Here is a 16,023-nt window from a genome sequence, read left to right on the forward strand (position 1 = left end):
TGATAAAGCTGTTCTGACCAGGCAGTGATATCAGCGCTCTCTCAGCCTCACCCACCCCACAGGGTGTCTGTTGTGGGGAGAGGAATGGGAAGGCGACTGTAAGCTGCTTTGAGCCTCCTTCGGGTAGACAAAGGGGCTTATAAGAACCAACTCTTCTCTTTGCAGAGCATAAATCTCTAAATGAATAAGTAATAAATCTTGGGAAATGTACATGCGGCATTTAAAAGGGTCAAACAGAATTAATTATATTAGGAAGGGGAAGAAAATAGAGGGGGAAACAGCAAAAATAATGACCGAAGGTCATTCTATCATGTATTTATTTCTTTTAAGAGCTGTTTCATTATCCCCTGCTTGAGTGCTGCAACTTATAAAGAAAGAATGTCTAAATACAATCTCTGTAAAGGAACCCATAGCTGAGGGGACATGGAACTGAAATGAATTACTTATCACAGCAACTGTCACAGGAACTATCAAATAGGCATCCATGGCAAATGTGAAACCACATTTCTCACAGCACTCCAAATTGCAGTAGTTTACTGACCCAGGGGAAGACAAAGTGCTACAACTTGAATTGTTTTATCTTTGCAGTAAGCAATATGCTCTTATATGATGTCATGTGGATGATACCCCACAACTAACAACTGTGCATCTGTTATACTGAACAACTGCTGTCTTGAAAGACCCATACAAAGACACAAGAATTTTCTGTATGGCTTAGGACAGTGCAAAGGTCATCCTGCCAGACTTAACCACCCTCTTGTGACTATGCTTTGTTTATGGCTTTCCTAATTCCTGCGACCTGTTTGACCTGTCTTAAGGACAATAAGTTTCTTGTTTTCTTGTGTAAAACTTCATGAGCAGATCCCAAAGCAACTTAAAACTATAGGATAGTCTATGCTGATTTGTAGCAGCATCTGATAATTGCTCTTTTGTTCTTAGGGAAGATGGATAACTCCGGACTGAGGCTATTTTATACTCCAGATCTGAGGAGATATGATGCTGGAGTTATTGAAGCTGGTCTTTGGGTCAGCCTCTTCCACAACATCCCACCAGGCATGCCTGAATTCATGTCAGAGGGTCATTGCACTCTGGAATGCCTGAAAGAAGTATGTCTACTGTCTAGTGTAATTAATTGTGATTCTCTGAATAAACTGAAAATAGCATTTTTCTGTGGCTTTCTTCCAAGGAGAATGACAAATACTGGTACGGTTATTAGTATGCAGACATTTGCTTCCCTCTGTGTCCTGGTTCAGAAGATGGATATGTGCACACGCACTGTCAGATGCAACAGCCTCAATACATATTTTTAAAATGGCATCTGTCTTTACCAATTCCAACTTTTGTACCAAAAGAAGTTCATAAATAAGAGCTTTAGCAGTCAGATTTCTGCAAAGGGTCCAAAGGATACATATCCTTGCTTTATCCAGGTCCAAAGGATACATATTGTTATCAGTGGTCAGTGGTCTGCAAAATGATGATGGGAATTTTTAACAGTCAGGACTCTGGGGATGCTGCCTGACTTCATCAGTCAGGCTTTCTCGTTGTTACATTCATTTGCTACTTCCAGGCCAGGCTGGTTTCAGAGACTTTTGGTGGGGGGGAATCACTTGGGCATGAAATTGGCGTCACTGTAGGTGGGCAGGTTTTTGTGAATTCCTGCATTGTGCAGGGGGTTGGACTTATTTTATTTATTTTATTTTTCTTTCTTTATTATATTTATATACCACCCTCCCTGAAGGCTCAGGGCAGTTTATAGGGAACAAGAAAAGATACAGATAACATATGGTAAGAGGTAATAACAATAATAACAGTAATAACTTTGTAACCACAATAACTTAACATGATCATAACAATAACATTAGAAAATGGAATGACAAGAGCCTCCACTCAACTCTTACTGGGACCCAGTGGGTTAGGCAGATTGGTGTCCATCGTAGTAGGAGAGGGGGGAGCTTGGGGGCCAATTGGAAGTGATGGTTTGGGTCGACCTCACCAAATGCCTGGCAGAGGAGCTCCCTTTTGCAGGCCCTTTGGAACTGTTTATATTCTGTCAGGGCCCCACCAGGTGGGGGCCAGAATGGAGAAAGCTGTGGCCCTGGTTGAGGTCAAGAGGGCTTCTCTGGGGCCAGGGACCACCAGGAGGTTGATGGCCCTGGAGGTCCCTTCCAACTCTATGATTGTATGAATAGCTGGGCTTGGATGAGTCATACAAATTGAATGGTAACAAGTTACCCAGTGGTTGCTTGTGACCCTGACAATACTATGTGGTTGCCTAGCAATGGCTACTGAGAGCATTCATTTCTTAAGCTAGAGATGCTGCTTCCATTATTTTGGGAGGATAATAGTGATCAATTCTCCTGGAGACAATGGCTGTTTTGGAGGCTGGACTCTATGGCATTGTACCCTGCTGACTCTTCTCCCTTCCCAAACCCCAAGCTCCAGAGCTGGCAGTCCTAATGGATGTATGCATGAGTGTGTGGTATATATTAGATCTGAGATTTTTCTGTAATCCTCCCATGAAGATAGTTTCAGAGGGTAGCTATGTCAGCCTGCAGCAAAACAGCTAGATTCCAGTCCAATAGCAACTTAGAGATTTCAAGGGTATAAACTTCAACTCTCAAAAGTTTATATCTTCAACATCTTCTTGGGGTCTGTGTTATTGGACTAGAATCTAGTTGTTCTGGAAACATGGGCCTTTTATCAGGTTGTTGAAAAATCCGTTATGCCTCTTCATGGCTTCAGTCTCTGGATTTAATTAGCTAAAAATGCAACATGAGGAAAATTATATATATTGGTGCTGCTTCTTGTGTGCACACAAAAGTAGGTCTTACACATATATGAAAATAGCCTTTGTACCCCAATATTAAATGTGCATGCAGTGACTCTTTGAATGAAGCTAATTGCTTTCATTGGTCTTTCCTAGGCCTTGGATGCTGAGAAGCCAAGTGGGATTCACATCTTTGCTGTTCTCCTACATGCACACCTTGCTGGTAGAGCTATAAGGGTGCGCCATTTCCACAATGGCGATGAACAGCAGCTTCTGGCATATGATGATGACTTTGACTTCAACTTCCAGGAGTTCCAGTATCTAAGAGAAGAAAGGCTCATCTTGCCTGTATGAATATAAATTATTTACATTTTTAGTCATGTTTATTTTATTTGTTTGCTTGTTTGAATTTCTAGGCCACCCACCCCTCCTCAAAAGTATCTTGGGGCAGCTTACAACAAAAGGGGTAAAAATTACAATAAAAACATAAGAGTGGCAACTTCTAATCTCGTGAGCCAGGTTTGATTCCCCACTCCCCCACATGCAGCCAGCTGGGTGACCTCATCATAGCCCGGATAGTGCTCTTCCCACAGAGCAGTCCTATCAGAACCTCTCTCAGCCTTACCTACCTCACAGGGTGTCTGTTGTGGGGAGAGGAAGGGAAAGCGATTGTAAGCCACTTTGAGACTCCTTTTGGTAGAGAACCAACTCTTCTTATTCTTCAACTAAATGCCTGGTGTAAGAGGGCCATCTTGCAGGCCCTTTGGGATTTTGGAAGCTCTGTAAGGGCCCAGATCTCTGCTGGCAGCTCATTCCACCAGGCTGGAACCAGGGCTGATACGGTCCTGGCTCTGGTCAAGGTCAGGCACACTTCTCTGAGGCTTAAAGTGAGGTTAGTCAGAAATATCAGTATTGCAAGCAAATATGTGAAACTGTGTTTGCCCCGCTTCTCTACTATCTGCATTTTACAAACAAGAAAGAAAGAAAGAAATGAAAAGTAGAGATTTAATCTCTGTTGGCCATCATGTCTCATGTGTTGTTATTGCCATGTAACATCTTTATTTCATTCTTCCTTTTATTTTGTTCTTTGTTCTCTCTTCCCCTCCCCAATCACTTTTGTTTTGGATGATACTGTACTGCCCCATTTGTGTTTATTTTTAAAATACACCAGATTAAAAGAAAAAAAACCTCACAACTTTGGTAAGATGAAAAACATGGACAGAACAGGAGATGTGATGATGAGAAGAAAGGGAAACGAGGAGCATCCAGGAAGAAATTTAAAGAGCATACACGTCAGAAACAAAAGAAACAATGAAGGGATAAAACTATTGTTCAGATAAAGACAGCACCCAGCTGTCAGTTCTTTGTTAACCATTACTAAATAGAAAGTACAGGTGCCAAACAGCATGAATGTAATTAAGACTGTGCCACCCTGATGAACCTGTTAGTCTTTTTAGCCTGGCAGCAATTAGCAGAGACTCTGTGCGACATGCAGGTGGTACTTTCAGATTTAGCACTTTTGGTCCTTGTGTTACATCCTCTAGACATCTGCACAGCTATACATATATGGAGATTTTAAATAAAATAAAAATGGGCACTAACCCTGACTGAATACTGAATGTCTAGCCCCAAGTATGATTGTTAATTGTTGCATGTGGCTAAGGTCAACTGCTAATTTTGTATCAAAATCACTTATTCTAGTCCATTTCATATTTTTTATTTGGAATAACTCCATGCATGTAATGTGGGGAGCACTATTTGAAAGTATAGTGCTCCAAAGTACACAGCTCTGCTATGTCAGGTCTAGAAGAGGACAGTGAGTCACTGCTGCAACAGTACCAAAAGCCACTTTTGCTCCTGCATGGGACCTCAAAGTCTTATGTGAGAAGTTAAACATCAAACGTAATTTTACACACTAATATTAGTAATGGTGGGACAATTGATCTTTTTTTCCCTGTTGTTTACAATATAGACCATTTTGAGAAACCGCAGTTGGAAAAGGAGAAGTTGAAAGGGAGAGGAGTACAATGTCTGGTGCTTAGTGAGGTGTGGTGGTTAGAGGATAGGATTAAGACCGGGGTTCAAACCCCTGTTTGCCATGAAACTTACTGGTTGACCTTGGGCCTGTTATTTTCTTTCATTATAACCTATTTCACATGATTGTGGATAGATTCGTGTAAATAGCCCATGCTCCTACAAGAAGCTCTCTGTCATGAGCCTATCCAACCACTGGCATAATCTTAAAATGCCCTGTTTTGGGTATCCCTACCTCCTGTGATTAGACAGATGGTCCAGGGAAAGGCCGTCTCTGTCATGGCTCCAAAACTCTGGAATTCTCTCCCCAGGGAAGCTCATCTCTCCCCTTCTTTTGCCATTTTCTGACAATGGGTGAAGTCTTTTTTTGTTTCACCCCTCAAATCTCCAGGTATTTCCCAATTCCGAACTGGCAATCCTATATCGATGGGCCTGAGCATTCATAGGAATTCAGTCAAGCAATCCATGTTTACTTGAAAGTAAATCCTTTGATGTTTAATGGGTCTACTAAGAAAGTAAGGTTGCATAAGGATTGACCTCTCATGTGTAAAGAGTATTTTTAGACTTTTTTCTTCCTTGTCAAGATATGGTTAGGAAGATCCCTTTTTCAAGATTTGCATGATCTACCCTAAACACATTTATAAAGCATTGCAAAACAGATACCTGTTTATCCACATAAATGTTAGATGCAGGTTATAGAGTCCAAGGCATCACTAACCCATGAGTGAAGAAGAAACTTCTTCCCTAGGGATATTAACTTTTCTATGTCATAATATAGCACAATATTAGAGAATAAATTTAGTTCTTAGCTGGAAAGCTTTTTACTACTGGCAGCTGATGTGAGGATGGCATGGCCTAATCTTCCTTCTCTAGCAGACCACTTCTTTGGCAGACCACATTACCTTTGTCTATTTTAATAGTGGATAGATCCTACAGTTCTACAAGTTCATAGATTCTCTTGGGGTATCTGGAGAATCAAAGGTATCTCACTGCCCTGGCTTAATTAATTTCTGATCAAGACTTCCTGTTCAAAGGGTGCAACCAGAAAAAAGATTCACAAGGAAGAATAAAATCTTATTTCAGTTATTGATTCTAGAAAGAAAGAACCACAATATAATTTGGGCTAGAATCCTTTAACTCAACAGTGAAATGCTATGGCTGCCATTTGATCATTATCACAGAAAAGGGAACAGTTTCTGTGATACTGTTATTTGAATAATTATTTTATGAATAGTGAAACGGATGATCTTTATGATGATATATTGTTCATAGTACATTTATGACAGAGAGATACTGAGTGTTGCAGCAGTAAAAATTATGCTGCATATCTTATATGATGAAGTATTTTAATGCTAAGCAGTATAAATTTCAAAAGTAATATTTCAGTGTTAAATCTTTTAAAAAATCTCATTTTTCAAAATGATGGTGTCCCTGGTAAAATTTCTAAAGCTGTATGTCTTAAATTTTGTTTTTGCAGGGAGATAATTTAGTCACCGAATGTCATTACAGTACCGTAAATCGATCACATGTGACTTGGGTAAGATTGGCTTGATGTGGAATGAAAATGATTCCAAACTTTGTGGCACTTCTAGGGTTTCTTGAATCATGAAGAATGTTTCAGGGGTTTCTTAATGGTAAAAAAACTGAGAAAGGCTGTCCTAAATGATTATTAGGGTTGCCAGCCTTCAAGTAGTACCTGGTGGTATCTGGAATTACAAGTCGTCTTCAGTCAACAGCAAATAGTTACCCTAAAGAAAAAGGCTGCCTTGGAAGATGGATTTTATGACATTATAGCCTATTGAAGTCTCTTCAGACTCCATCTCCCAAATTTCCAGGCAGCAATTACATTACAAGAGCTTCCCTCTGTAGATCTTAATCCCCTAGAAAATGGCAACTGGGCATTCCTTCTCTGATACTGATTCTTCCCTTCGGAGGAAGGGAATTCTCCCTATCTTTCTTCACAACTGAAGAACCATGAACTGACATTTGACTCCTTCACCATTTCCCACTCTAGTTATTGACAGAACAAAATTAAATGTGAAAATAATTATGACTTTGTGGCTTGTGTGTAAACTTTTTAAATTCACCAAAATAAACACTTAAAACAGTGTTCTGTAAGTAAGAAATACATCTGCATTATGTCAGATGATAAAAGGCTAGCAATAGTATAATCTCTTTGTTGCTGGGAACATTTTCTGAAGGAAAAAATGCAAGACTGAGTACATTTTTTTAATGCTGCATTATTTCAGTCCATTATGTGCTATGCTGTCATTGGTAGCAAATGACACCTGAAAAAGCTAGTCTGAGATAACAGCTCTGGGATTTTTCAGTCACTCATGGAAAATCAGTGCCATCCTTGGTGATGTCTTACAAAAATGAGTATCAGTTTACATCCATTCAGCTATAAGCAATTTGTTGAATCCCTCTGGCCTTCTTTTCATTCGCTAGCATGCATGATGTCTTTAGGCTCAGTTATTATGTCATGTGCCTGTGGAATTAGAGCCATGGATTCCAATTGCCACTCTGAGGGCTGAGTCGATGCGCGGCGCGGCCATGATTCCCTCTCCCCGCCCTCCCGCAGTAAGAAGCTTCCCAGGCCGCAAGCTTGCGGCCTGGGAAGTTTTTTACTGCGGGGGGGGCGGGGAGAGGGAACCGCAGCCCGGCGCCCTGGCCTTCGCGGCCCGGCACCGGGCCGCGGACCACAGGTTGGGGACCACTGCTTTGGATGATTGTAGCAATTGGGGTGTTTGTGAGGGCAGACTTATTTGAGAGATCATGGAACTTATACCCTACTCCACTGAAAATAGATTCAAGTGAGTAGTCATGTTGGTCTGAAGCAATAGAACAAAGTTGGACTCAAACTTTATCCTAGTCCACTGTTCGTTCTCCCAATTGTTGCCAGCACCAGCACCTATTTGCCCCACTTAAAAATTCCCATGTTCTGGTCTCTATTCCTTTAATTAATACTCTCCTTTGGGCTAAAAAAAAACACTTGATTTGGGTTCCCTGGACCCAACTCATATTGCCCCCCGCCACACAGTAGCTGTGAGAAATAGCTTCTTTAAAACAGGAGGGCCCACACAGGCTTGGAAAAACACTCGGGGAGGGGGGGGGAGAAGAACTCCTACCTCCTTCCAAGCCACTTTCCTATGCAAAAACTGCACTGGAGGTGGAGATCATTTCCATGGTTTTGCTGGGCCATGTGGTATATCTATACAGTGCTATCATTAGGTCTTCTTAGAATTCTTACGAGGAATATGATATTGGGAAGAGAGAACATTCCTTGCAGAAAGGTAAAGCTAAAATAACTTTTCATTTACACTGTGCCATTTTGCATCTATTGTAAATAGTCTCTCTCATGATTCTGTAATTTCACAACATGCAAGGAAATGAGTCATAGCAGTAGCTCTGTTTGCCACTGTTCCTCTGTTTATTATCTACATGTTAAGTATGTATCTGTTATAATTATTGAGAATAAATTCACCAACCCCAGGGAATATTCCATATTTCTCCTCCAGCTGATGCACATGAGAAATTCTGTGACCAAGCTTAATAACCCTTTTACAATTTCAGGGTGGTTTTAGCACCAGAAATGAAATGTGTCTGTCCTATCTTCTGTATTATCCAAGATTAAATCTCACCAGATGTGCAAGCATTCCAGACATCATGGAACAACTGCAGTTTATTGGTGTGAAAGAAATATATAGACCAGTGAGGTAAGTATAGTAGATATAATGTCTGAGTTACATGATGTGATGGTGTTAAAAAGCTAGTGTGTCCTTGGATGTCAAAGGTCAGCCACTGCAGTCCCTGAATATTACTTATTGGCAGCACATATATTTAAACATATATTTAACAATATTTTAAAGCTATTCAACAGAAGCACAAATCTTATGTGCCTCAAGAGACTAGAAAATGGCAATTCCTTAATGTGACAAAGTCATATACCCCCTTTCAATTTCCACAATGGCAGCATACATATACAGGGGCATCTGGGTATTGAAGAAGATGATTTTGAAAGATATCCATCACATCTTTGTGAGGTTATAAGAGGAAAGGCATGTCTCTGAAACAAAATGGGAGTTAGCTTTTTTTTAAAGGAAAGCTTGAAATTTAGAGAACATAATGGATTGTTATACCATTACGGCAATATATCTATTGCTAATTCCCCCCCCCCCCCAAGTCTTTGGGTGCTGGGAGAGTGGCTGCCATGGGGTACTGAAAAAGGAAAAATACAGAGAAATATGTGTATGTAAGCCCTGTTGCTTTTGTGCTGTATTTTCAGACACAGAAGCAGCAGAAAAACCACACAAGCTCTTTCTCATGGTGTAAAACCCGGGGTCTCTAATAAGAAGAACTGGGAAATGATGCATGTGTGTGTGTGTGTGTGTACAAAGTGTTGTCAAGTCATAACTGACTTATGGTGACTCCACAGGGTTTTCAAGGCTAGTGAGAAGGTTATTAAAGGCAAAGTCTTCCTTCTGAGTCTGACATCCAAGTAGCTTCCGAGACTGATTATTCTGCCATTTCATGTCCCAGAAAATGATGTAAAATTAAATTAATGAGTGTACTTTCACATAGCATGACGCAGATTTTCCTAATGGATTGGAATGTTCAGAAGGGAAAAAACTTTATTCATCCCAGGCCTAAACTCCCTACTAATGATGCACATGGCCCCTTTGCTTTCCCACTTCGCAATGGCTGCAGTACGTACAGGAAAGCCCCCATTAAGCCCTCAGTGCTACCATGGCAGCATCTTACAGGCAAGTGGCAGTTACAACTATTGATTCCATGGCTCCTGACATCACAGTGGGATGTCAGAAGCCATGGAAACTTCATTTCCTGCTGTGTGCTTTTTTAAATTCCTGGACTATTGCTGTTGTAGCAATGAGGTCAAAATGAAAGCTCTACCATAAAAGCTCTACCTCTTCACAACAACAACAATAATAATAGTTGGATTGATTCAAATGAGTAGCCGTGTTGGTCTGAAGTAGCACAATAAAACTAGAGTCCAGTAGCACCTTTAAGACCAACAAAGATTTATTCAAGGTGTGAGCTTTCGAGTGCAAGCACCCTTCTCAAAGGAGTCTCAAAGTAGTTACAATCTCCTTCCTTTTCTCTCCCCACAACACCCTGTGAGGTAGGTGGAGCTGAGAGAGTCCTGACAGGACTGCTCTATGAGAACAGTGCTATCAGGACCATGACTAGCCGAAGGTCACCCAGATGGCTGCATGTTGTCTGTAGCACCCCTGCATGTGGAGGAACAGGAAAACAAACCCGGATTGCCAGATTAGAAGTCACTGCTTTTATCAATCCACCGAACTGGCCTACCTGTTGCAGTCGCTGTAAATAACAAGTGGGAAAAGGGAAGAGGTGGCATGGAGGTTATGAGTGAAAGATGAGTGAAAGATGGAGCATAAAACTTTGAAATAGGTTTGCAAATGGAACAATTTAATTTTTTTTAGAAGAAGAAGAAGAGTTGGTTCTTATATGCCGCTTTTCCCTACCCGAAGGAGGCTCAAAGCGGCTTACAGTTGCCTTCCCATTCCTCTCCCCACAACAGACACCCTGTGGGGTGGGTGAGGCTGAGAGAGCCCTGATATCACTGCTCGGTCAGAACAGTTTTATCAGTGCCATGGCGAGCCCAAGGTCACCCAGCTGGCTGCATGTGGGGGGAGTGCAGAATCGAACCCGGCATGCCAGATTAGAAGTCCGCACTCCTAACCACTACACCAAGCTGGCTTAAGCAACCATTTCCCCAAAACCCATTTTCACCCAAGTTGTGGTGAACTTAGCCCATTGCTATTGGTAGGTAATGGTTCTCCCAGCAACTGAAAAATGCAGAATTGTGTTTTTTCTTTTAAATGCAGCACCGAGAGGAGAGGGAAGGCTGAAATTAGGTTAAGTAAACAAGGGCATTAGGCTTAGGGATATCTCTTTAAATACTTAAAATGTTGATGTTTTAGCTGTAGGATAATGGCTTACAGAAATAGAGCTAAGATTATTTTTTGTCATTGGAGCTCTGTGCTATTCAGTGATTAACACATCATTCTACAAATCATTTTAGGGCAGAAATCTTCAGAGTATAATATCTGCAGCCTCTGTTTGGCTGACATTTTATAATCTTTCCTGACACTAAGAAAAACCACAAGTTCAGATTTAAAGCTTGCACATGTATCTTTTTGATTACAGAAAAGAATTATGCTAATGAGCTTTGTGCTGTTTTGAGTGTGCATTCATAATGATGGGCAGAAAGATGCCTATTTGGCCTGGGGAAAAGGAATTCTTTCAGCTGTGCCAAAAACTCAAAATGTGGGGTTTTCATCTTTAAACCGCCCGTGGCGCCACGGGCGCCACGGACTAAATAATTCGTTAAGGCCTGCCGAGGCGGGATGTGTCCGTGATGAGGAAGGGTCCGGATTGGACCCTTCCTCACGACAGACAATCGGAGGGACCAATCGGCAGGCGCGAAGCGCCTGCCGATTGGTCCCTCCGAGTCCCAGCTCCAGGAACTGCGAGCCGCGCGCAGCGCGGCTCGCAGTTCCTCCCGGCCACCGACCCAGTTCCTCCCGGCCACCGACCCAGGGAGCCCCCGGCAGTCGCGCGAAGCGCGGCTGCCGGGGGTTCCCTGCCTGGCGGGCTGACTGCCCGAGGTCTGACCGCCTGCGTCAGGCCGCCGCCCGAGGGAGCCTCCGGCAGTTGCGCGAAGCGCGGCTGCCGGGGGTTCCCTGCCTGGCGGCCTGGCGCGGCAAGAGGCGCGAAGCGCCTCTCGCCGCGTCAGCCCGCCGCCAATAATAGAACCTCACCAGCCAACCACCCAACCCTCCCCAGACCCCTTCCCAACCCGCCGCCGCTTCCCGAGACAACAAAACCCACCCAGCCACACACTCCAACACCCACCCGCCGCCACCCAACCCCCCAAACCCTCCCCAGACCCCTGCGCTACCTCCCGCCGCTTCCCAACAAAAAACAACCCACCCCGCCTCCCACCCGCAGCCCGCTCACCCGCCCACCCTCCGCAAACCCCTTCCCGACACGCCACAACGCCCCAAAAACCATCTGCCGCCTCTACCCCAGCCCCTGTCCCCACACTTCTTAACCCCACACCAACTCACCCTTCCCCCGGCCGCTCCCTGCTCCGCGCTCACCTTCTGCCGGGCCTCCTGCTCCCTCTCCCTCTCTTCCCTTTGTCCTACTAGCCACGCCGCCAGCCAGCGCGGCTTGCCCGCTGGCCGGCAGCCCACGTGAATGAACCAGGCATGCGCAGACTCACGCGCATGCCTGGTTGCTTGCCCCGACGCGCCGCCCCCGCCCCTAGCTCCAGCACGCATGCCCAGACTCCCGAGCATGCGTGCTTCCCTTCCCCATCGCCTGCACCACCGGACCTCCAAACCGCGCCGCTTACCAGCCTGTCCCCACCAGCTGCTCTGCGAGCTCCCAGGTACGGAGCCCTGGCACTATGCCTGCTCTCTGCCCATTTTTATAAATGGGCTTTTTTTTCCTAGTCATTCAAATAAAATGGTAACTGACTGAAGAGTCCTGTGTTGGAAGACCTAGTCCAATTTTTGTTGTTGTGAGTCACACTCAAAAATACATTACATCAGTGGTCCGCAACCTTTGTTAGGCTGCGGACTGCTGCGCCGGGGTGCGGGGAGAGGGCGACCTGGGCCCCTGAGCGCGCGGCAGCCCCAGCGCAAACGTGCATGCGCGGACTTGCCATGCATGCGTGTTTGCGCCCCCGGACGCAAACGCGCATGCGCGGCAAGTCTGCGCGTGCGCGTTTGCCGCGGCTCCCTCTCCCCGCCCCTCCAGGCCGCAAGCTTCTCTTCCCGCCCCCTCCCAAAGCAAGAGGCTTGCCGGGCCGCAAGTTGATCGGCCGCTTCGTGGCTCGGGGGTTGGGGACCACTGCATTACATTGCTTTGATTTAATTTGACTACTAAAGGATTTGTCAGCTATGGAATTCATTTGGACATTTCAGAATTTAGCTAGGTATCATTTGAATGGAAATGGTGATGATGAAAGATACGGTAAATGTTTTTAAAAAAGAGTTTAGACAAGTCCATGCCCTGACCTGGATGGCCCAGGCTAGCCCAATATTATCAGAACTCAGAAGTAAGCAAGGTCAACCCTGGATAGTAGACCATCTTCTGTTCAAATAATTGGTGTTTTAACGTTTTTGAAGCATCCTTTGCTACATTTTATTTTGTGTACTGTCAGTGATAGTTGGGCAGCCGTCCTGCTACACAGGTCTCATAATGCAATGAAACTCTGCCTACACAGTCCCACACCATGACAACTGGTTCTCCTGTATGGCTTATAGTGCTTAATTTTTCAGCTCTGCACAATGCTGTCTTCCAAGTCTTTAGAGTTTGCTTCAAGAAATCAGGAATACTTTCCCAACCTTCTATAACAATGGCCATAGTATGCAAAATAACACAAACAACAAAGTAAATGTGGGAAAAGTACATCATGTTTTCAGTGTCTGTGAAGCAAAGGAACTATTGATCCAGCTGATATGGCTAGTAGAGCATGGGATCTGGTATCTTTGTGCATATATATTTCTCATCCCCATCCTGCTCATGAAACTTACTTGGCACTTTTGGGGCAGTCCCTGTCAGTATTTTACCCTGATCTCCTTGGAGGAAGTGTGGAGTGGCAATGAGATTGACTGATTGATCTGGATCATGCTCCAAGAAATTTAGCATTCTGTGGTTGACTATATTACTATTGTACTTATTAATACTAAAAATTCAATTTTAAAATAATTTTCTTTTGTAGGAACAGCATACTAAACATTTGGTACAGGAATTTCAGAAATAGCATGGATATGTTTTTATTTTCAAATTCAGGACATGGCCATTTATTATCAAGAGTCCAAAACAATACAAAAACCTCTCTTTCGTGGATGCAATGAATAAGTTTAAATGGACCAGAGAACAGGGCCTCTCCTACAATAACTTTGTCCTTAGGCTGCCAGTGAATGTAAGATGTTCTAAGACTGATAATGCTGAGTGGACGGTAAGTTTAATCCTTAATTATGTTGTATAGATCAGGGGACCCCAAATCATCTTGAACCTGTGTGCACTTTTATAATGTTTAGAATAGCAAATGGGCCTCACCACAAAATAGCTGCTAAGGAGAGTGAGGTCCATTCAGACAATGGCTACATTCATATCCCAGGGAGAATTACAACATATTGGGAACTGCAAGCCAACCATCCTCCTGCTATGGAATTGGTTGTTTCTGCATTCTTTTCTGCAAAGAGGAGAAGAAAAGCCGTGACTAGCTTTTTGCTTGGGAGAGCAGCAAATGAGCACCAGGAAACATTGGTGGGAATCATGGTACCTACTGGTATTACATCAAGGATCACTGATATAGGCTTGTTCTACTCATGTTTCCAAGCCATAAGTTGAAAAATGCAGTCATATCATCATGGTCTGTAGCACCCCATTCAAAATGCATGCTTTTACACCAAGATGGTGGAATTCAGCATTCTGTTTTTAAGAGCAGCTAGGAGCTTACAAAGGCCACTATTGCAATGCCTGTCCCCAGTTGTTTGCCTCCTGAATCTGGGAGCTGGAGAGGTTCACTCATTCCAAAGGCTAAGACCCTACTATTGCTACAGCAGACTCCTTCGCTCTTCTGCTTGGCAATAGGTACCTGATTTACAATGTGCCTTCCTCACTGTATGGCTGGAATGGCTCTAAACCAGTGTTCCCCAACCCCTGGGCCCTTTCGGTGGCCAATTGATCCCAGCACAGCGAGTGCCGTGCTGTGTGTGGAGGAGGTGTAGACACTAGCAGACGCAAATGTGCAGGCGCAGAGCTGCTGTGCCCGCACCTCCCTCTCCCCCGGGCCTCCATCTCCCCCCCCCGGTCCCCAGCCCGAAAAACGTGTGAAGTAATTCTACAGGAGAAGGCAATGAATCTAGATAGATAACACTTCTTCTAGAAATAATGCACTAAGTCCCATGGTCCCAGACTCAATTTCACTCCCTAGTTATATTTGGCAGACAAATGTTATAAAACTGAAAAAGAATAGTCATTAGCAAAGCTGCTCTGGCTATGCAGCAAGGCTAAACAAAGAACAGCTGTATCCTAGAATTTGCCCAGTTGAAACAAAGCTAGAAAATTAGCTACAGATAGCATATAATATAGTCTCTTCTCATGCTCAAATAACAAGGCAACTTCTTGTCTGCACAGCCAATAAATATTTCATGTCCATGACTGTGCTGCCATATGTAAGAATCACGGTGTCGCCTTAGATTAGCTAAGAGGCTGCAAGTATTCTGTATCCTTATCTGTACATCCATCTGTGTGAAATTTCAGAGTAGCTAGCAGTCACCCCTACCTAGGAAGGATGGAGCATTAGTGGAGGCTAGTTTACTTCTGCAAATAAATCTACCCTTCTGATGAGACCCCAATTGTAAAGCAACCCACCTGCCCACAGGGTTATACCTATTACATTGCATCTGCAAATATATACCCTCATAGATGACCACCACATTTGGTATGGATAGTGCCAGTTATAGTGTTCTTCCAGGTAGCAATACATACCATGGCATTAATAGGTACATATTAAAGGATTACACAGTTCGCCGTAGTAGTCAGGGTCCACCAATAAATTATAAACCTATTAAAACAGAATATGTAAAAGCAATAATGCATAAAGGGTAAAATTGGTAACTTTAATCCTGTACTACTCATCCATATTTATACAAATGGCCATAAAGGTAAAGGTGTGCAAGCACCGGATCATGTCTGACCCTTGGGGTGACGCCCTCTAGTGTTTTCATGGCAGACTCAATACGGGGTGGTTTGCCAGTGCCTTCTCCCACAAATGGCCTTAGAGGATCTGTATAATCAGGGTGTCCAACCATGGTATAATGCTACACAGAAGAAACATGTTCCTGGGGTTATGGAATTTAGGTACTGATTATTCAGATCATATTTTATAATTTTATGAAACAGAGCATGATAAGGAAGTCGCTAGTGTTTATTAACAGTTTACAATGAATGTCTCCCCCAAAACCCTGTATGAGTTACAAGTACTATAGTGTACTACTGGCCCTTCCTTTCATTCCCAAGGAGTTGCTGATTGCCACTGTGAGATAGTAGGTGACTTTCCTCCAGGCCAGGCTGGAATCTGGAGATTTTTGATGGGGGGATCACTTGAGCATGAAATTGGGATCACTGTGAGTGAGCAGGTAGCTGTGAGTTCC

At 43.6% G+C, this 16,023-nt stretch overlaps 1 protein-coding gene and 1 long non-coding RNA gene across 3 annotated transcripts in view; one reads left to right on the forward strand and one right to left on the reverse strand.

The window, feature by feature from the left end:
* LOC143844903 (uncharacterized) overlaps positions 1 to 16,023 on the reverse strand; it is a 107,754-nt gene that overhangs the window by 56,842 nt on the left and 34,889 nt on the right. Inside the window, exon 2 of one of the 2 annotated variants that reach the window (XR_013234188.1) lies at positions 1,893 to 3,113. The exons of the other annotated variant lie outside the window; for it this stretch is intronic. This is a non-coding gene — a long non-coding RNA (uncharacterized LOC143844903). The remainder of the gene's footprint in view (positions 1 to 1,892; positions 3,114 to 16,023) is intronic. 2 annotated transcript variants of the gene reach the window in all.
* MOXD1 (monooxygenase DBH like 1) overlaps positions 1 to 16,023 on the forward strand; it is a 64,615-nt gene that overhangs the window by 47,584 nt on the left and 1,008 nt on the right. Inside the window, exons 7-11 of the mRNA XM_077352692.1 lie at positions 940 to 1,106; positions 2,924 to 3,115; positions 6,279 to 6,338; positions 8,375 to 8,517; positions 13,652 to 13,820. Coding sequence (XP_077208807.1) covers positions 940 to 1,106; positions 2,924 to 3,115; positions 6,279 to 6,338; positions 8,375 to 8,517; positions 13,652 to 13,820 — 731 coding nt within the window. The remainder of the gene's footprint in view (positions 1 to 939; positions 1,107 to 2,923; positions 3,116 to 6,278; positions 6,339 to 8,374; positions 8,518 to 13,651; positions 13,821 to 16,023) is intronic.

This window comes from Paroedura picta, chromosome 1 (assembly GCF_049243985.1).
Source record: "Paroedura picta isolate Pp20150507F chromosome 1, Ppicta_v3.0, whole genome shotgun sequence".
In the NCBI taxonomy this organism is placed as follows: Eukaryota; Metazoa; Chordata; class Lepidosauria; order Squamata; family Gekkonidae; genus Paroedura; species Paroedura picta.